This window comes from Furipterus horrens, unplaced genomic scaffold (assembly GCF_987537825.1).
Source record: "Furipterus horrens unplaced genomic scaffold, mFurHor1.1.pri manual_scaffold_17, whole genome shotgun sequence".
Lineage (NCBI taxonomy): Eukaryota > Metazoa > Chordata > Mammalia > Chiroptera > Furipteridae > Furipterus > Furipterus horrens.
The window spans coordinates 52,399,686-52,421,015 of record NW_028327187.1 but is presented as its reverse complement, the minus strand read 5'-3'; the positions used below and the strand labels follow the sequence as shown (position 1 = coordinate 52,421,015).

Genomic DNA, 21,330 nt, shown 5'->3' with positions numbered 1-21,330 from the left:
AGGGGGCTGCGGTACTTGCCAGGGGGTGCTGTTACCGCCCCAACCCTGAGCACTGCTGGAGCCACTAACAGGACAGAGTCTGACTGAAGAGGGTGCGAATTGGCTGAGAAGGTGGAATGTTGGGGGCGGAGAGAGGCGCCAGGGTGGCAAAGATTGCAGAGACCATGGCAAGAGAGCAGTGGCAGAAGCTAGAGGCTGAGACTCATTGGAAGGAGTGGCATGAGCACCCCGCCAATTATAATTTAGCTGCTGGACTCTTCCCTTTCTTCCCCCAACCCATCAGGATTATATGAGACTTGAAAGAAGACAATGCACACAAGATATAATCTATTGATTGGGGAGAGTGGGGGAGAGGCATGGTGTGAGAGACATGCATCGATAGGTGGCCTCCTGTATTTGCCCTGACTGGGGATGGAACCCACACCTAGAAGCCCTCTCAAGGCAAAGGTGGCCATGGTAGGGGTTGAGCCCCTTAGTCAGCCAGATTGGGGAAAGTTCCCACCAACCAACGGGCCAGTGAAAATCAGGACCCAAATACAACATCTCAGTCCACATAACCCACACAAAGGACATTCCTAGAACATCCAGATAAGGAGATCGAGGAGTTTGCACTGTGGGGACTCTGCTCTGGGGAGAGGTGAGAACTGCTAGAGACAAACCCACCACTCTTTTTCCTTAAAGGGGCAAAGCAGAGGTTTTGTGTTTGTGACTATCTATGTTGGGCCCTAGTAAAGGGAAGGTGGTGCAGACTGGTGTCACACGAGGAGAATCTGGAGTGGGAGGAACTGGGGAGAGTCTTAGGGAAGTGGCTGTGGGATTTTTGGGACCCAGATATACCTAAGTTCCACAGCAGCTGTCTTTCCTGCAAGACCTAGCCCCTCCCAGGAAAAATTCAATTACCTTACCCTGTACAATACCACTCCCCCTACCCTCTGGAAACCCCTTTGCCACAACCTCTGAAATCCTGTTTGCTCCACCCTGCAACTTTTTTTGTTCTTTTTTCAATTTTGCTCTGCCTTGTTCTGTTTTGTTTCTTTTTTCTTTCTTTTCTCCCATCTTGTATCTTAACCCTTGCTGAGGAGATAGCAACATAAACAGACCCAGGGGTCATCAGAGGCTGGTGGTAGGGTGCAGCTAATCCATATACTATCCTGGGAAACAGACAAGTGCTTCCCCCTCACAGGAGAGCAACAGAAATACCCTCCTGGTGTCTGGTGTCTGCCAGACCCAAAATCTGGTCTCTAGAACCCTAGGGTTCCCTAGGTCTCTAGGGTCCCTGCCCTGCCAAGTAGAGGGAAATAATCTTTGATAGACTCAGACTAGTGGCTCAGGTGAAGGGGAACACACCCACCATCTTCCCTGAAGTCTGAAAGGCATCTGCCATGGGAGATCCAAAAATCACAGCCCCCTGTTTCTACAAAAAGTCCTGTCAGAAATAGTCTGGTCTGTGATTACTCTAAGACTGACAGCAGTCTAGCAGGCAGAGACTGGCAGAGGTGGATCCTCTGGTGACTAGGGACATTTGATGACACATCCTATGCACCCAGTGCTGATAATAGCCAGCTTTGCAGAGCAGCTTGACCCACCCTGGGCGCAGCCAAGCCTGGAGGAATCAGCTACAAACTGGATTGCCTGTAGTTTAAAAAGGCAGCTGAGGGTCAGAAATGGACAGCACTGACATTGACTTAAACCAGAATCAGACATCAGAACAGTATCCAAAGGGAGACACCAGAAGGCAAAATCTAAACTGTGCTGTTACAAATTCACTTGGTTCTTTTTTCAGTAGCTTCACTATTATTTCTTTTTTATAGCCTTTTTATTAATTTTTATCTATTTTTTTCTTTTTTTTTTTTTTTTTTGGTTCTCCAGTTTACTTTCATATATCTTATTCTACTCTTGTCTTTGATTACTCCACTGTTCTCTTCTGTTAATATTTATGTTACCTTTTCTGTGTTCCTTTTCCCTCTTTTCCTCTTTCAATTCATTATGAGTAATAGTTCTCTTCTCCCTTCTCCTCTCATAATCAGTATTCTTTCCTTTGGTCTTCTCATATCCTTTTTCTTTTCCCCTTTCTTTACTATCACATTTCACTTTCAGCTGTTATTCTTTTATTTCTTGTGGTTGATATTCCTGTGGTGGTCAGCAGGGTTGCTTGTTTTGGTGTTGTTTTGTTTTGTTCTGCCAGTATCAATACAACAGCATACAACATATGGTGGAAGTTGAGCCCCTTAGCCTTCCAGATAAAAGGGAGTTCCCACCAATCAACTGGTCAATAATAACCAGGACCCAAATACAACAGGAGAGTCCACATAACCCACACAAAGTACATTTCTAGAGCATTCATATCAGCAGATCAAAGAGTTGTATCTCTGGGTCCCACAGGACCCCTAACACATAAGGCCACTCCACAAGACAGAGAGTTAACACAAGTCAACCTAATACAGAGAAACAAACACAAAGAGACAATTAAAGTGGGAATAAAAAGAGACAACCCCCAAAAGAAAGAAAAGAAAGAATGTCCAGAAAAAGAGCTAAGTGAAATAAAGGCAAGCAATTCATCACACATAGAGTTCAAAGTAATGGTTATAAAGATGCTCAAGAAACTTAGTGAGAACTACAGGGAACTCAGTGGGACCTATATCAACATGAGAAAGGAGGCTAAATGAAGTAGAAGATTAAGTCAGTGAGTTGGAAGACAAGGTAGGGGAAAAAAAAACTCAGTCAGACTAATGAATTAAGAAAGAGTAAGAAAGAATGAGAATAGTTTAAGGGAGCTTTGGGACAACATTAAATGTAACAGTAATAGCATCATAGGTATACCAGAAAGAGAAGAAAAAAGAGCAAGGTACAGAAAACCTGTTTGAAAAAATAATGATAGAAAACTTCCCTAACTTGGGGAGCAAAAAGTCACACAAGTCCATAAAGGACAGAGAGTCCCAATCAAGATGAACCCAAGGAGGTCCACTCCAAGACACATTACAATCAAAATGGCAAAATTTAAAGACAAAAAGAGAATCTTAAAAGCAGCAATGGAAAAACAGCTATCAACACACAACGGAGCTCCAATATAGCTAACAGCTAATTACTCAACAGAAGCACTACAAGCCAGAAGGCAATGGCAAGAAATATTCCAAGTAATAAAAAGTGAGGACCTGCAACCAAGACTACTCTATCCAGCAAGGCTCTCATTTCAAATGGAAGGCAAAAAAAAAAAAAAAAAAAAAAAAAAGCTAAGAGTACATCTCCACAAAACCAGCATTGCAAGAGATGCTAAATGGACTGCAAGAAAGAAGAAGAAAGAAGAAGAAAGAAGAAGAAGAAGAAGAAGAAGAAGAAGAAGAAGAAGAAGAAGAAGAAGAAGAAGAAGAAGAAGAAGAAGAAGAAGAAGAAGAAGAAGAAGAAGAAGAAGAAGAAGAAGAAGGAGGAGGAGGAGAAAAGAAAGAAAGAAAGAAAGAAAGAAAGAAAGAAAGAAAGAAAGAAAGAAAGAAAGAAAGAAAGAAAGAAAGAAAGAAAGAAAAAGAAAGAGAGAAAGAAAAGAGAGAGAAGAGAAAGAGGAACACAAGCATAAAGGGAAAATTGGCAATGAATAAGTACTTGTCAATAATAACCTTAAATGTAAATAGATTAAATGCTCCAATGAAGACATAAGATACTCGAATGGATAAGGAAACAAGGCCTGTATATATGTTGTCAGCAAGAGACCCACCTCAAAACAAAAGACATACACAGGCTGAAAGTAAAGGGATGGAAAAAAATATTCCATGTAAATTAACATGAAAAGAAAGGCAATGGTAGCAATACTTATATTAGATAAAATAGACTTTAAAACAGGCCATAACACAAGACAAAGAAAGTCACTACATAATACTTAAGAGGACATAACTCTTGTAAACATATATGCACCCAATATAGGAGCACCTAAATATAGAGAGAAAATATTGGAAGACTTTAAGAAAAAGATAGACAGCTATACAGTCATTATAGGGGATTTTAACACCCTACTGTGAACAATGGATAGATTGTCCAAAAAAAAAAATCAAGAAAAATATTGCAGAATTGAACAACACTCTAGACCAAATGGACTTAATTGATGTTTACAGAATATTTCACCCCAAAGAAGCAAAATATACATTCTTATTAAATGCACGTGGATCATTCTCAAAGATAGACCACATGGTAGGGTGCAAAAGAAGTGATTACAAATTCAAGAAAATTGAAATCATATCAAGCATCTTCTCAGATCACAATGGCTTGAAACTAGAAACCAAACTCCAAAAGAAAGAAGAAATAAAAGCCCTCAAAAAAATTCAAATACATGGAAGCTGAATAACATGTTATTAAATAATGAACAGGTTAACAATGAGATCAAGGAAGAAATAAAATTATTTATCTGGAAACAAATGAAAATGAACATGTAACAACCCAAAATCTATAGGACACAGTGAAGGCATTCCTGAGTAGGAAATTCATAGCAATATAGACCTACCTGAAGAAGTTAGAAAACCTCAAATAAACAATCTAATTCTACATCTTTAAGAACTAGAGGGATAACAACAAACAAAGCCCAGAGCAAACAGAAGAAAGGAAATAATAAAGATCAGAGCTGAATTAAATGACATAGCAAAATATACAAATAATTGAAAGGATCAATGAATCCAGGAGATTATTTTTGAAAAGATAAACAGAATTGACAAACTATTGATCAGACTAATCAAGGAAAAATAGAGAGGATCCAAATAAATAAAATCAAAAATGAAAGAAGAAAACTAACAACTGATAGCACAAAAATACAAAATATTGTAAAAAATTACTATGAACAAAAATACACGTCAAGAAATTGGACAACCTGGGTGAAATGATTAATTTTTAAAAATTATTTATTTTTATTGTTTTTCTGTTACAATTGTCCCACTTTTTCCTTCATGTGCTCTGTGGCAGGGGTGAATTGGGGGAGGAAATAACATTCTGTAGAGGGGAAGATGATGAGCATCTTACAGAGGGGAAGGTGGAAATGTATTTTTGGGTTTTTAGGGGAGAGATTTGATTTGCAATTAATCCTGGTCTTGTCATTCATAACTTCCCAATGCTGATTAAAATTGGAATCTTAGAAAATCAAGGTGTTCTAGCAAGTTTCTTAGAAAATATAGGCACTTGGTGTGCTCTGCAGATGAGTGACTATCTATATGCCCATGCCAAAGCTCTGGAGTCATTATGATACAGAGAAATCTGATCAGATTACTGGGGAAGAGTAAGGAGAGGCTGTAGGAGGAAGTTGCCTGAGGCAATCATAAACAGTCTAGGAATGGATTGGCTGAATTGAATGCCTCCAGTGAGCATAGAATTATGGGCGGAAGATTTAAAGGCAGACTGGCTTTCTCTTTCTCTTCCTCAAGGATGGCTGGGTGATTGTGCTGTAGCTGCCTGTGTTTCCTGAAAGGTGATATTTCAAATGAAAGAAGAAACTCTAGGCACTGCCTAGGATTGGTCTGGCCTGTAATATTTCTTTGAGTGTTCTAGAGGGGATGGGCTTTGAGGCAGAAGCCTGCCAATCTTCCAAAATTATGTAGCTTTGTATCTTATGTTGTTTTAGTTTGTAGAAATAAGGTAACTAAAAACTAGCAAGGGAAATGACAGGAGAACTTAAGAGTTAAAGATTTTAGTCTTAGTTGATGGACTTAAGTGATGAATGCATTAGGAAAGTTGTTGTTTCAAGATTGTGTAGCTTTTGAATGAAGACTCTTTTCATTTTTTATCAAGCCTCTGCCTCTGGAATTTTCTCTAGATGCTGGCAGCAGGCAGCAGGCAGCAGGACCCCAATTGCTGTTCAGTAATAGCAATGGTGACTCTGGTGGGATCCTAGCTACTCATGGCTGGTCGACCCCAAGAGAGGGACTGTGGGGTTTTCCAGTCTCTGGGAATTTTTTTTGCATGTCTGCTCAAGTCATAAGTTACCTAAACATGCCTGGCAGGTTGAAGTGAACTGGGTCTGGGAAGGTGATATACTCTAAGAAGTGGTCAGAACTAGCTAAGCTTTGGAAAAACCATTGTGTGGAGACCACAGTTTCTGAGATTGGTTGGCAGATTTGCTGTGAGTACTCTTTGGAATAATGGAGTCATGGACGCCAGTTTTGTTTATATGTTCTCAGCTTCTTTGGATTTTTCTGGCAATAGCCTTGGGCCTGCTGTACATCTGGGCCAATAAGGGCAGTTCTGTGCTTGTTCCTGGAGGGAACCCACTGGGTAGTATTTTTGCAGACTGGAGTATGTGCAGCCATTATCCAACGTTTAAGGAGGTATTGGTTTATTATTGTAATACTGTGTGGCTTACATAGTTTTGAGTTGTCGGACAAGAGGTCCATGCATGTTTCCCTAAGTTATCATACCATCATGCAATTGGAACAGTATTGCCAATGATTAGACAGATGGGATGAAATCCATTACGTCAAGGCATTTATGTTATTTCATAGTAGGGTTTCCCCAGGGACAGAGAATCATTTGATGGTGCAGAGAAGGAAAGAGGCCTCAAAACCTCTCCTTGACAGTAAGATGCAGGAAGAAAAGGAGAATTAGATAAATCTCATTAATGCCCTGAACCCAGAGGACTCAGGGTTGATGGCAGGAGGACCACCCCCATCACCACTCCCTCCACTAGCTACTCCTGGAGTGGGGCCCACAGAGCCAACAACAGCTCCACCCCTGTATTAGGGACAGATCTCCCCCTCCAAAACCCATCAGGGCATCCAATTTGGCCAGGGAGCATCTTTATCTGGAGCAGACAGTTCCCTTTGAGGCAATACACTGTAGGTGGAGTAACCCATAAAGGCCAGCCCTCTGGCTACTATTGGGCACATACTCCATTCTCCACTTAAGACTTATTGAATTGGAAGAATTCCATTCCCCTCATATAGGGATGGTCCTCAGAGAATGGCAGGTCTTATCACCTCCATTTTTTCCACTCACCATCCAAACTGGGCAGATGTACAGGCTCTCATTAACATCTTGTTAGATGTAGATGAGAGATGGCTGGTTATAAATAAAGCAAATGAAGAGACCGGATGTTGCCACCAAAAGAATCTCAATGGGACGCCCAACCCAGCTGGGGCAATTCCCTTAACAGAGCATGACTGGAATCCAAATGGTGGGGACCTAGCCTTTTTGGAACATTACATAAAGTGGATACTGGAAGGGTTTAAGAAAAAAGTGTCTAAACAAAAGAGTCTAAATATGATACTGGCTGTTCAACAAAGACCAGATGAGGATCCTTCTGAATTTTATAAGATTTTATTTATTTATTTTTAGAGAGGGGGAAAGGGAGGAATAAAGAGAGGGAGAGTAACATTGATCAATTAGTTTCCTCTTGCACACACTCCAACCAGGGACCTGGTCCATAACCCAGGCATGTGCCCTGACTGGGAATCGAATCTGTGGCCTTTTGCTCTGTGGAATGACAACCAACCAACAGACTCACACCAGTCACAGCACCTTATGAATTTTCTTTTTTATTTAAGACCTTTACTAACAGGTGCTTGCAGTTTGTTGACTTTTTTGAAAAAATCAAATTGTAAACTTTTATTATAAATTAAATAATGAGGTTCTTAAAAATCTCAACTTGACCACATATGAAACAATTTAAAAACCTTCAAAGGTGTATTAAGAAAAACCAGGCTTATGAAAAAAAGCAAACAAACACATTTGTCATTACCAAAAAGAGATGCCTTTAGATAAAATAATAAAAACCCCATGGTGCATGGATGATGCAGATATTTCTAGCCATCTGGTCAACAGGGAAAAAGCAAGCATGTAAGGTCTTCAGCTCCAATCTTTCGTTTATTTCTTATTGCTGGAATTTCTTATTCATTTCTTCGTGTTAGGTGACTAAACTGGATGATGGTAGAGATGGTAAGCTGGCAATTACTCAGCCCCGCCCTGCTCAGCCTTGGGAGTGGATGAATTCTCAGCTGGTGGATCGGCTGCTTTTGACTCTTTGCCATCTTGTGGTTTAGGGTTCTCTGGGCGTCTGCATCAGTAATTGAAGTTGCAGCAGTGCTGATGTTGAGGTGGCTGCTGACCTTGGGTCTCATCTCCTTGATTTTCTTTATCTTCTTCATTGCCATCCTCTCTAGGCTGTCTTTGGCAAGGAGGGCCCCTGTGAAATTGTGATCTGTAGCCCCGATACATATTCTGTCTCACTGGTCTACCTTGTTCTCCGGCACCCTGGTTGTCAGCACCCTCCATCACTTCTCCCTGCACAGGAGGGTTGGAATATTGTGGTCGATGCCCATAGGGTCTCCCCATGTAGTAAGGTGGGAACTGTCGCCTGTGAGAGGGCCGGCACTGTTGGGCCTGGCCTTCGGGAGCACTCTCCAATCCTTCATTCTTTTCCGCACTCACTATTCTGGTAATTCTGCTGGTAGCTGCATGGAGGACCTCTGCGACACGGGTAGCGTCTGTAATGGTTACCATCTGCTGCATATTTACTGCCTTGCACTGGAACGCCACCAGGGCCTGTAACATTTGCTGCCTCCGCACCCTTTTCTCCTTCAACAACATCAAACTCCACAGTCTCTCCATCTCCTACACTGCAAAGGTACTTCCTGGGGTTACTCTTATTTATGGCAGTCTGGTGTACAAATACATCTTCCTTGGTGTCATTCCTGTAGATGAAACCATATCCATTTCTTACATTGAACCATTTTACTGTTCCCAAAACCTTTGCTGCGATGACCTTCTTGTCCCTGCCAGCAGGTGCTGCCAATGTGAGGGTGCCCGGGCCACCACTCCCTGCACCGCTGCCCATGGTGCTGGGCTTGATGTTGGCAGCGCTGAGGGTTGTAGCTGTGGCAGGTGGCTGCTGGGTCTCGGCCTCACTGCTCATGGTTGCGGTGATGGTGACTGGGGCCGGCTGTGGCAGCTGCGGCTCCTTCCGGGCTGTGATGGTAACTAGGCCAGCGGTGGTGGTGGGGCTGCTCAGGGCTCTCTGGGGTCTGCTCTCTGCTCCCGCTACTGATTGAACTCCTCTTATGAATTTTTAGAAAGGATCTATCAGGTCTATAGAAAGCACACTGATGCTGACCCAGAGGCACCAGAAAATGTACAGATAGTGAACATCACTTTTATTGGGCAAAGTGCCCCAGATATCAGAAAGAAACTCCAGTGTTTAGACAGGGCAATGGGAATGAATCCCTCTTAGCTGGTGGACATATCCTTTAAATTTACAATGCCCGGGAAGCAAGAAAGTTAGAGCAGATTATCATTTTCTTACAAACAGTGTGTGGAAATCAGAAGGAGAGATGGAACCCTAAGTGAGGGAGAAAAGACCCATTAAACATCAATCAATGTGCCCATTGAAAGGAGGAGGGCCATTGGAAAAGGGAATGCCTGAGAGAGAAACAAGATGGCGGAGGAGTAAGTGGAAGCTACACTAACTTCCTCCTAGAACTAGTCTGAATTTACAATGTAATTTTGGAGAAATCATCTGGAATAACCAACTGAACACCAGCTGGAGAGAAGTCTTATAACCACGGAGAGACAGAAAAGGCCGCTACATCACAACGTGACCGGTAGGGAGTGCGGAGACGCGGAAGGGCTGGCTGGGCTCAAACGGGTGGCAGCTGAAGGGACTGAGAAACAGCTCAGCAGCCGGGGGTTCCCTCTGAGAAGGTCAGGGTCTAAACCCCCAGCTGAGCTTCCCAGCCTACAGCAACAGAGTGGAAACTAAAATAGTATCCAGCTGAGAAAAGCGAAAAGCCACAGGGTTTCTTGCTAGCCGGAGAGAAACAGCTGGAGAAAAAGAGCTCTTAAGCGGATCACATATGAAAATATTCTGCCCCCACTTACCCTGGGCTCAAGCAGAGGGAAGACAGAGAGGACTGGAGATGCTTGGGGAGAGTTTGGTGTGGTGGCTTTGAGGGGAGAGCTGGGGAAGCGGCCGGCCGGGTCCCAGTGCTGACTCATCCCCAGTACTGCAGGCAGACCATTCCCGGCCAAGTGGTGTAAGCCTGAGGGGAAGCAAAGGCCCTGCCTACAGGAATTAAGCTGCCACACCCACGGTCCTTAAGCCTGACAGCTAATCACAGATTGAATAGATTAACAACTAAAGGAGCCAGACAAAGGCAGTAGATCCCTGGAAGTCTCCAACAGGCTGCCTAGGCCCAGACTGGTACAGGATCTGACGCCACCAGGGGAAGATCCAGGAAGTGCAGATCATTCTAAGAAGCACCAACAAACAATAGGAGTCACAAAAATGGGGAGACAGAGAAACAACCCCCCATTGAAAGGAAAGGTAGAGTCCCCAGAAAGAGTGCTAAATGAAATAGAGGGGAGCCAACTATCAGATACGGAATTGAAAGCATGGATTATGGAGAAGCTGAATGAGCTCAGTGGAAACTACAAAGAACTCCAGAAAAACTACAGTGAACTCCAGAAGAACTACAAGGAACTTACTGAGAATTATACCAGCATCAAAAAGGACATGGAAGCTATCAATAAGAGCCAGGAGGAAATGAAGAATACGATCTCTGAATTGAAGAACACAGTAGAAGGAATTAAAAACAGGCTAGAGGAAGCAGAAGATCGGACCAGCGAGCTGGAGGACAATGTAGACAAAAACTCACAGACAGTGCAACAAAATGAAAAAAGACTGAACAAGACTGAAGAGGCTCTAAGACAGCTGCAGGACAACATGAAACGTAATAATATCTGTATCATAGGAATTCCAGAAGGAGAAGAAGAAGAGCAAGGGATAGAAAACCTCTTTGAAAAACTAATGACAGAAAACTTCCCTAACATGAGGAGAGAAAGAATCATGCAAATCCAGGAAGCACAGAGGGTCCCAATGAAGATGAACCCCAACAGGCCCACCTCAAGACACATCATAATTAAAATGGCAACATTCAAACACAAAGAGAGAATCCTAAAAGCAGCAAGAGAGAAACAACTAATAACATACAAGGGAGCTCCAATAAGGCTATCATCAGATTTCTCAGCAGAAACACTACAAGCCAGAAGGGAATGGCAAAAAATATTCCAAGCAATGAAAAACAAAGGCCTACAACCAAAAATACTCTACCCAGCAAGGCTCTCATTCAAAATGGAAGATGAAATAAGGAGTTTCCCAGACCAAAGAAGGCTAAAAGAATACATCTCCACCAAACCAGCATTGCAAGAGATGCTAAAGGGTCTGCTTTAAGAAGTTGAAGAAACAGAGAGAGACAGAGAGGAACACGAGTACAAAGGGGGCAAATGACAATGAATAAGTACTGAAAGAAAGAAGGAACTTCTACCATTTGCAACAACATGATTGGAACTAGAGAGAATTATGCTTAGCGAAATAAGCCAGGCAACAGAAGAAAATTACCTTATGCTATCACCTGTTACAGGAAACTAATGAACAACACAAACAAATGAGCAAAATTGAACCAGAGGTATGTAAACGAGGAATAAACTAACAGTAACAAAGGGGGAGATGGGAGGGAGAGAAGGGGTAAGAAGGGGAAGGGTCTAGTCAAATGCACGATCCTTCCCCTTATGGGAAGGCCACCCTCCCATCCACACCCCCACTCTTATTAGGGATTTCTTGACCCACGGGTAGGTAGGACGACGACCATGTCCAGCTTGAAGCAGCTAGAGGAGCTCGAGACCTTCGTCCATTGTCCTTTATAAGATTGTAAAGGGTCTTGAGTCTGAGAGGGAGGGATTGTTATTTTTTATTGTTAACATATTTAACTAATTAATTAATTATTTTTAAAAAAAGAAGAAGAAGAATATATGAAAGGGTGAGGTGGGAGAGCTTGTATGTAGGACCCATGGGACTTGGAGAGGGGATTGTTGGGGAAGGGGGGTGCTGGGCGGAGGGGAGCAAAGGGGAAAAAATTGGAACTATTGTAACAATATAATCAATAAAATATACTTAAAAAAAAAAAAAAGAAAAGGGAATGCCTGAAACTCAAAAGGGAAAATAAAGAAGATGGAAGCCCTTGCTGAGAAATGATGTCCTGTTGACAATGTGATTTCCTCTAAAGCTAATGGAAATCAAGCCTTGGCTCCACTACACACAGACATAATTGGCACCACCTGAGAAGGACTTGAATCCTGCTTCTGTAGTTGATGCTGAAAGGAAAAGCTGGACCTGCACTCTGAAAGGAGATTTGAAATTTCTTTCAGAAAAGGACAGTGACCCCAAAAGCAAAGTGACAATATTCCTTTTACTCTATGTATTTGCAAAGTTACAGTCTTTAGCTGCTAGACACTGAGTTTGAGTATGGTACTTTCCGGTGTTAAAAAAAAACAAGGATTGAAAGTGAGTTATGGATATTTCTGAATGAGTATAAGATATATAGAAGATTGTGAAAGTTTTAAACTTGGAAGGAAAGGAAACCCCAGCTCTTGGGTAGTGTTCTTTGTTTGCTTTATTCTTTGCTTGCTTGACTTCTTTGCTTATATTCTGATCTTATGGGGGGCATTATTTGAACTTTGCTGTTTTGTGTACATCTGGAATCCTCTGTCTCTACCATGAGACTGTGGGCAAGAGAATGCCTCTGCCATTGGGACCTAGGAAAGGACATTTGGTTCCGCTTAGAGTCTGGCTGGAATGAGAGAGCATGTCTCTACCATGAGATCAGTGGATGCACTGGTAGGCAAGAGAGTGCCTCTATCATTTGAGACCTGGGAAAGGCTGTCTTTGTGATTGGTTAGTGGAACTGGTTGGTGTGAGATAATATTTTTAAGGATAGTCCTAGTCCCTCCACCCCCTTTTGGAACTCTTTATTTGCTTTAGACTTTGCTTAGACATTGCTTTATTTCTGTTCTGAAAGAAAATTTAGGTTTTCCAGAGAGAGTTGAAACACCACATCAAGTGGGAATGTACTTAATGGAAGGTATAAGGCATGGAGATGCAATTTTAGGGGGTATTGGAAGGACAAGGATTTTCCTTTTTTGCTTTGTATTTTTCTCCCTTACCTGATCCCTCATGAATTTGACATTCTTAGTGAGCAAGTAACAACAGAATGTTTCTTTGCATAAAGCCAATAAGATCAGTTTGCAATTGTGGTTTAAATAGCCAAGACTTTGACTGGAATGTCATGCCTGAAGGAGGCATGCCTCGATTCTGGTTGTTAACAGAAAGCCTTGAGGAACTGAGACTGACTTTGAAGCTAACAAAAGTCCACTGGAGAAGTGGCCTGGTACCTTCGTTGGTCACGTGGTTCATGGCAGTCTTTCCAGGGAAGGAACAAAGGTTGCTTTCTTGAAAGATGGTAAGTAGAAACCTTAAGACATGATGGGAACCTCAAGGACTTGAGGAATGTAGGTACTTCAGGTAAAGCCATATGGCAATTGTGTGGCTTGACTCTGCCATGAAGGGCTGACTAAAGCTCAATCTAAAGGTTCCTTGTCTGAGTTCCTGCAAAGCAGACTTAAAGATTCTATGTGATCAATTGTTGCTCTTGTGTTTATGCAAATGAATGGGCAAAAATATTGAAACTGGACTTAATGCAATCCCTTTAGTGACAATGAGGGTGATTTAAGGAGAAAAATCATGTCTCAAGGAAAATTTCAATGCCAGTGGTAGACACTAGATTCTAGTGTAGCTAACTGTCTTCAGAGTTTTGTTTTCAGAAGATGGCAAAGGAGTGAGGGGAGGCTGCATTTGCTTGCTCCCAAGACCTGTCTGTGGTTTGGGCTAATTGTGGACAGAACATCTCGGTTAACATCTGGATACTGGCAGGAGCTGAGCCTTGGCACTGCTGGGTAATGGAAAACTGTATGGGAGAGACTTGTCTGGTTAGGATAGTGGAGGAGAAAGGGACGAGATGGGATTTCTGGCTGGTTTGGCTCCCCAAGCTGCAGCTGGCAGCATGTAAAGATTTTTTAGTGGTGACCCTAGGTTTCCTCTCAGAGGAGTTGGGAGGAGGGCGAGGCTCTGCCCGCTGGCAGAGCCAGGAGTGGGCCAGGTGGCCTCTGGCTCTGGGAGGCAAGGGACAGCATACTTTTGTGCACGTGTGTGTGTGTGACTGTGTTTTTCTTTTTTCTTTTTCTCTTTTGATTGCTTTTTGCAGACAGGGAGGAGACGTGAGTCGTGGGGCAAGATTCTTGAGGAATGCAGGCACAGAAAGCCACTTGCACACTCCCAAATCCTCTGTTTGGGTCACGCAATCGTGCACACAGAAGTGCCCCAGTCCACATGCACAGATGCACAACCAACCCACCTGCTGGCCTGCAAAGGCACCCCCATCCACTGGAACAAGTGCACAAGTCTGCCCACTGTCAACCCCATGCTGGTGGGCAGAAGAGCCTTGGATCCGCTTGCCCTGGTACACAAACAGTCAATCCACCCAAGGCCTCTGAGAGGGAGTGCACTAACCCCTGGCTGAGGCCAAAGGAGGATGAAGTGAACTAGAGACACTTTGTAAAACATTTTGGGTGCTGGCTCTGGAGAAAGAACTAGGAGAGCAGCAGATTAGATCCCAGTACAGAATCATCCCCAGAGCTACTGGAGAAATCACTTAAGCAAACTACTCCCTCCAAGTGGCAGCTGGAGGCAACAGCTCAACAACTGTATACAAGAAGGTCACACCATAAAAGCAGATAATAAAATCAGATCAATCTAAGAAGCAGAAACAAACAAGACCAACCACCAAAATTGGAAGGTAGAATAACACCCCACCAAACAGGGAAAACACCCCACCAAAAGGAAATAAGGAATTCCCAGTAGGAGAGGTAGATGAAATAGACACAAGCAACCTATCAGACATGAAATTCAAAACAATGGTAATGAGGAAGCTCAATGAACTCAACAAACTCAAAGAAAACTACAATGGACTCCAGGGAAACAACAACAACCTCCAGGGGAACTACAAAGAACTCCAGAGAAACTACAAAGAATTCCAGGGAAGCTACAAGGGACTTACTGAGAACTACATCAGCATAAAAAAGGACATAGAAACTATCAATAACAACCAGGAAGAAATGAAGAATACAATTTCTGAACGGAAGAACACAGTAGAATCAATCAAAATCAGTCTAAATGAAGCAGAGATCCAATCAGTGAGTTAGAGAACAATGTAGAAAAAAATTCTCAGACAATGCAACAAAATGAAAAATTATTAAAAAAGAATGAAGAGGGTTTAAGAGAACTGCAGGACAACATGAAATGAAACAATATCCATATCATAGAGATACAAGAAGGAGAAGAAGAGGAGCATGGGATAGAAAACCTGGTTGAAAAAGTAATGACAGAAAACTTTCCTAACTTGATGAGAGAAAAAGTCATGCAAGTCCAGGAAGCACAGAGGGACCCAATGATGATGACCCCCAAAAGGCCCACTTCAAGGCACATCATAATTAAAATGCCAACATTCAAAGAAAAAGGGAGAGAATCCTAAAGGCAGCAAGAAAGAAACAGCTAATAACATACAAGAGAGCTCCGATAAGGCTATCAACTGGTTCCTCAACAGAAACACTACAAGCCAGAAGGGAATAGCAAAAAATATTTCAAGAAATAAAAAACAAAGGCCTACAACCAAGACTACTCTACCCAACAAGGCTCTCCTTCAAAATGGAACATGAAATAAGGAGTTTCCCAAAGAAAGGAAGAATAAAAGAATACATCACCACCAAATTGACATCGCAAGAGATGCTAAAGGGTATGCTTTAAGAAAAAGAAGAAAAAGAGAGAGGGAGAGGAATACAGATACACATGGAAATGAAGAAACACCTGTCAATAATAACTTTAAATGTAAATGGATTAAATGCTCCAATCAAAAGACACAGGGTAGTGGAATGGATATGAAAACATGACCCACATATATGTTGTCTACAAGAGACACACCTCAAAACAAAATATTTATGCAGACTGAAAGTGAAGGGATGGAAAAGAGTATCCCAAGCAAATGGACATGAAAAAAAAAGCTGGAGTAGCAATACTTCTATCAGAAAAAACAGATTTCACATCAAAGTCCATAAAAAAAAGACAAAGAAGTATTATTTCATAATACTTAAGGGAACAGTTCATTAAGAAGATATAACCCTGGTAAACATATATGCATCCAACATAGGAGTACCCAAATATATACGGAAAATATTGGAAGACTACAAGAAAGATATCAACAGCAACATACTCATAGTAGGAGACTTTAACACCCCATTGTCAACAATGGACAGATCTTCAAAGCAAAGAAACACCAAGGATATTGAGGCATTGAACAACACTCTAGATCAAATGGACTCAGTTGGTATATATAGAACTTTTTACCCCAAAGAAGCAAAATATACATTTTTTTCAACTGCACATGGAACAATTTCAAAATAGACCACATGATAGGACATAAAACAAGCCTCAAAAACGTCAAGAAAATTGAAAGTATATCAAGCATTTTCTCAGATCACAATGCCTTGAAACTCGATTTCAACGTCAAGGAAAAAACTCAAAATCATTCAAACTCATGGAGAATGAATAACATAATAATAAATAATGAATGGGTTAACAACGACATCAAGGAAGAAATCAAAAAGTTTCTGGAAATGAATGATAATGAACACACAACAACCCAAAACCTATGGGACACAGCAAAAGCAGTCCTGAGTGGAAAGTTCATAGCACTACAGGCCTACCAGAAAAGGATAGAAGACTCAAATAAAATATCTAACCTTATAGCTACAAGAACCAAAACAACAATGACAAACAAAGCCCAGGGTGAGTAGAAGGAAGGAAATCATGATCAGAGCAAAATTAAATGACATAGAGACTTAAACAAACAATTAAAAAGATCAATAAAACTAGGAGCTGGTTCTTTGAAAAGATAAACAAAATCAACAAGCTTTTAGCTAGGCTCATCAGGAAAAAAAGAGAGAGGACCTAAATAAACAAAATCAGAAATGAAAGAGGAGAAATCACAACCGATATCACAGAAATACAAAATATTGTAAGAAATTACTACAAACAACTGTATGGCAAGAATCTTGACAACCTAGATGAAATGGAAACATTTCTAGAAACATATAGTCTTCCAATCTTGAATCTAGAGGAAGCAGAAAGCCTGAATAGACCAATAACAAAGAGTGAAAATAAAGAGTAATCAAAAAACTCCTGGCACAAAAATACCCTGGACTGGATGACATCACAGGTGAATTTCACAAAACATTTAGGGAAGAACTAATGCCTATCCTTCTCAAACTATTCCAAAAAATCCAAGAAGAGGGAAGACTCCCAAACTTTTCCTATGAAGCCAGTATCACCCTAATCCCAAAACCAGGTCAAGACACAACAAAGAAAGAAAACTACAGGCCAATATAGCTGATGAACATAGATGCTAAAATCCTCAACAAAATATCGGCAAACAGGATCCAGTAACACATTAAAAAGATCATACACCACGATCAAGTGGCATTCATCCAAGGGATGCAAGCATGTTTTAATATTTGCAAATCAATATACCTAATACATCACATAAACAAAATGAAAGACAAATATCACATGACCATATCAATAGATGCAGAAAAAGCATTTGATAAAGTGCAACACCCATTTATGATGAAAACACTCAAAACAATGGGAATAAAGGGAGCATACCTCAACATAATAAGGGCCATATATAAGAAACCTGAAGCCAACATCATACTCAATGGACAAAAACTGAAAGCATTCCCCCTCAGATTAAGAACAAGAAAAGAATGTCCACTCTTTCCACTCCTACTCAGCATAGTGTTGGAAGTTCTAGCCAGAGCAATGAGACAAGAAAGAGTAAAAGACATATAAATTGGAAAAGAGGAAATAAAACTGTCACTATTTGCAGATGACATGATAGTGTACATAGACATCCCTATAGACTCCATGAATAAAGTACTCGATATAGTAAGAGAATTTGGTAAAATAGCCGGGTACAAAGTCAATATTCAGAAATCGAAGGCATTTCTGTACACCAACAACAAAAAATCAGAGGTAGAAATTAGAAGAAAAATACCCATTTATTATAGCCACAAGAAAAATAAAGTACCTAGGAATAAACTTAACCAAAGATATAAAAGACCAATACTCAGAAAACTACAGAACACTGAAGAAAGAAATTAAGGAAGATATAAATAAATGGAAACATATATCATGTTCATGGATGGGAAGAATCAACATCATTAAAATGTCCATACCACCTGAAGGAATCTATAGATTCAACACAATTTCTATTAAAATACCAGTGACATTTCTCAGACCTAGAACAAATACTTCAGAAATTTATATGGAACATAAAATGACCCCAAATAGCCATGGCAATCTTGAGACAGAAGAACACCTTAGGAGAAATCAGAATACCTGACATCAAATTATACTACAAAGCCACTGTAATCAAAACAGTCTGGTACTGGATAAGAACAGACATATAGATCAATGGAACAGAATACAGAGCACAGAAATAATCCCCAGTCTATATGGTCAACTAATATTTGACAAAGGGGAAGGAACATAAAATGGAGTGAGAAGAGCTTCTTCAACAAATGGTGCTGGGAGAACTGGACAGGGACATGCAAAGAAATGAAACTAGACCACCAACTTACACCACAGACAAGAATAAACTCAAGATGGATCAAAGACTTAAATGTAAGCCGTGACACCATAAAAGTCCTAGAGGAAAATGTAGGCAGGAAAATTTCAAATATCCCCAAAGTATATAAAGAACTTACATGTCTCAACACTAAGAAGACAGACAGCCCAATTGAAAAATGGGCAAAGGACCTGAACAAACACTTCTCCAAGAAGGATACACAGAGGGTTCATACGCATATAAAGGAATGCTTAACATCACTAGCCATTAGAGAGATATAAATAAAAACCACAATGAGATACCACTTTAAACCTGTCAGAATGGCCATTATCAACTAATAAACAAACAATTGCTAGCAAGGATGTGGAGAAATGGGAACCCTAGTGCACTGTTGGTGGGAATGCAGACTGGTGTAGCCACTATGGAAAACAGTATGCAATTTCCTCAAAAAACTAAAAATGGAACTGCCTTTTGCTTATTTAAAAAAAAAATTATTTATTTATTTGTTAGTTTATTTATTTATTTTTAGAGAGAGCGGAAAGGAGAAAGAGGGAGAGAAACATTGCTGGGTGGTTGCCTCTCACTTGCGCCCACAACTGGGGACCTGACATGAAACCAAGTCATGTGCTTTGACTGCGAATTGAATCAGTGACAATTGGCTCACAGGCTGACGCTCAATCCACTGAACCACAGCAGCCAGGGCCAGAACTGCCTTTTGAAGCAGCAATTTCATTGCTAGAATTATATCTGAAGAATCCTGAAACACAAATCCAAAAGAATCTATGCACCCCTATGTTCATAGCAGTGCTACTTACAATAGCCAAGTGCTGGAAACAGCCTAATTGCCTGTCTGTAGATGAGTGGATTAAAAATTGTGGGACATTTACACAATGGAATACTATGCAGCAGAAAGAAAGAAAGAACTCCTGCCATTTGCGATAACATGGATGGAACTAGAGAGAATGATCCTTAGCAAAATAAGCCAGGCAACTAAACAAAAATGCCATATGCTATCACCTAATACAGGAGACTAATGAACAACACAAACAAATGAACAAAATTGAACCAGAGACAAGGAACTTGTAAACAAGGAATAGAGTAACAGTTATCAGTGGGGAGGGGGAAAGGAAGAGAAGGGGTGTACTTAGCGTAAGGGTTTAGTAAAGGAACTGGTATAAATAACCCACGGACATGGACAACGGAGTGGGGATTGACTGTGGGAGAAGCGGTGGGCTGGGTGGGGAGGATGCAATGGGGGAAATGTGGGACAACTGTAATAGAAAAACAAGAAAAATAAATGTAAAAAAAAGTTTTGTTTTCACTTGGAAGTTGATCTAGGTTTGTGACATCACCAGAAATGTTCAATTTATGGGCCAAAGGATTTGTCAAGTTGTCATTGTCTGATGTTATATCAGCAAAGGCTTTGCAACTGGATGTCTTCTCAAAAGACAGTCTCATGGACTTAGAGACTGGTTTGTTATTTGTTGTAAATTAACCTGTGTGTTCTCACTTCTGTTTTTATTGGATGTATACCTATGATCTCATTTACTTACACGATTTTTTACACATTATAGGTCTCTTTGAAGAAGCCCATCCCCAGCTCCACCTCTTAAAATACAGTGGTTTGGATGGACTAAATGGCTGAATTTGTGAAGTATGGGACAGTCTGTTGGCTTTGCTTAAAACTGGTTCCTTTTCTTCCTTAATGATTTAGACAGAAAGGACCCCAAAGTGTTAAACAGGGGAATCTCAGAATTTTTTCCTCAGCCCAAGTTAAGTATAGTGGGCAAAAGGGCTTTGGACAGTTGTGCCATGCCTTGTACACCATCCTCCAGGGGAAGCCACTCTTTCTTTCTTTCTTTTTAAAATATGCTTTATTGATTATGCTGGTACAGTTGTCCCAATTTCTTTTCCCTTTGTTTCCCTCCACCCAGTGACCACCCGCACCCCAGTCATCCCTGCCCCCCTTAGTCCATGCCCATTGGTTGTGCATATAGTTCTTCTCAACATCTTCTTGTCTAGTCCACTCCCTCCTACTATGTTTCTTAATTCCTGTATCATCTCCCTCCCTTTCCCCCTTCCCTCTCCCTGCTGACCTCCCTGCATAATGTTCCCCATACCTATAATTATTTTCCCACTCTCATTGCCTACTTAATTTGCCTTTGTTTCAGGTCCCTAGCTTCTGTTGTTTGTTGTTGTGATACAGTTTTCATTTTAATGTTCATAGTTTGATCCTCTTTCTCCTAAACAAGTCCTTTACATTTCATATAACAGTGGTTTGGATCCGATGAACTCCTTCAGTTTTACTTTGTCCTGGAAGCACTTTCTCTGCCTTTCTATTCTGAATGACAGCTTCACTGGATAGAGTAATCATGGTTGTAGGTTTTTGCTTTTCATTACTTTGAATATTTCTTGCCAGTCCCTTCTTGCCTGAAGAGTTTCTTTTGAGAAATCAGCTGAGGGTTACTGGGACCCCTTTATACGTAATTCTCTTCTTCTCTCTTGCTGCTTTTAAGATTCTTTATCTTTAATTTTTGACATTTTGATTATAATGTGTCCTCATGTGGTTCTTCCTGGGTCCAGTTGTTTTGGAATTCCCCGTGCTTCCTGGATCTGTAAGTCTATTTCCTTCCCCAAGTTAGGGAAGTTCTGCTTCATTATTTTTTCACATAACTTTTCCATTTCTAGTTCTTTTTCTTCACCTTCTGGCAACCCTATAATTCGGATGTTGGCTTGCTTATAGCTATCCCAGAGGTTTCTGAGCTTCTCCTCTTTTTCCTCATTTTTGTTTTCTTTTTCT

The 21,330-nt window shown here is 41.0% G+C and overlaps 1 protein-coding gene and 1 pseudogene across 1 annotated transcript in view; both read right to left on the bottom strand.

Moving 5' to 3' along the window:
* The window catches only part of COL4A6 (collagen type IV alpha 6 chain), a 349,822-nt gene that overhangs the window by 14,429 nt on the left and 314,063 nt on the right, over nucleotides 1–21,330 (bottom strand). The window contains 1 exon segment of the mRNA XM_090264056.1: nucleotides 14,205–14,306. Coding sequence (XP_090120182.1) covers nucleotides 14,205–14,306 — 102 coding nt within the window.
* On the bottom strand, nucleotides 7,912–8,875 carry LOC149991001 (Y-box-binding protein 1 pseudogene; annotated as a pseudogene).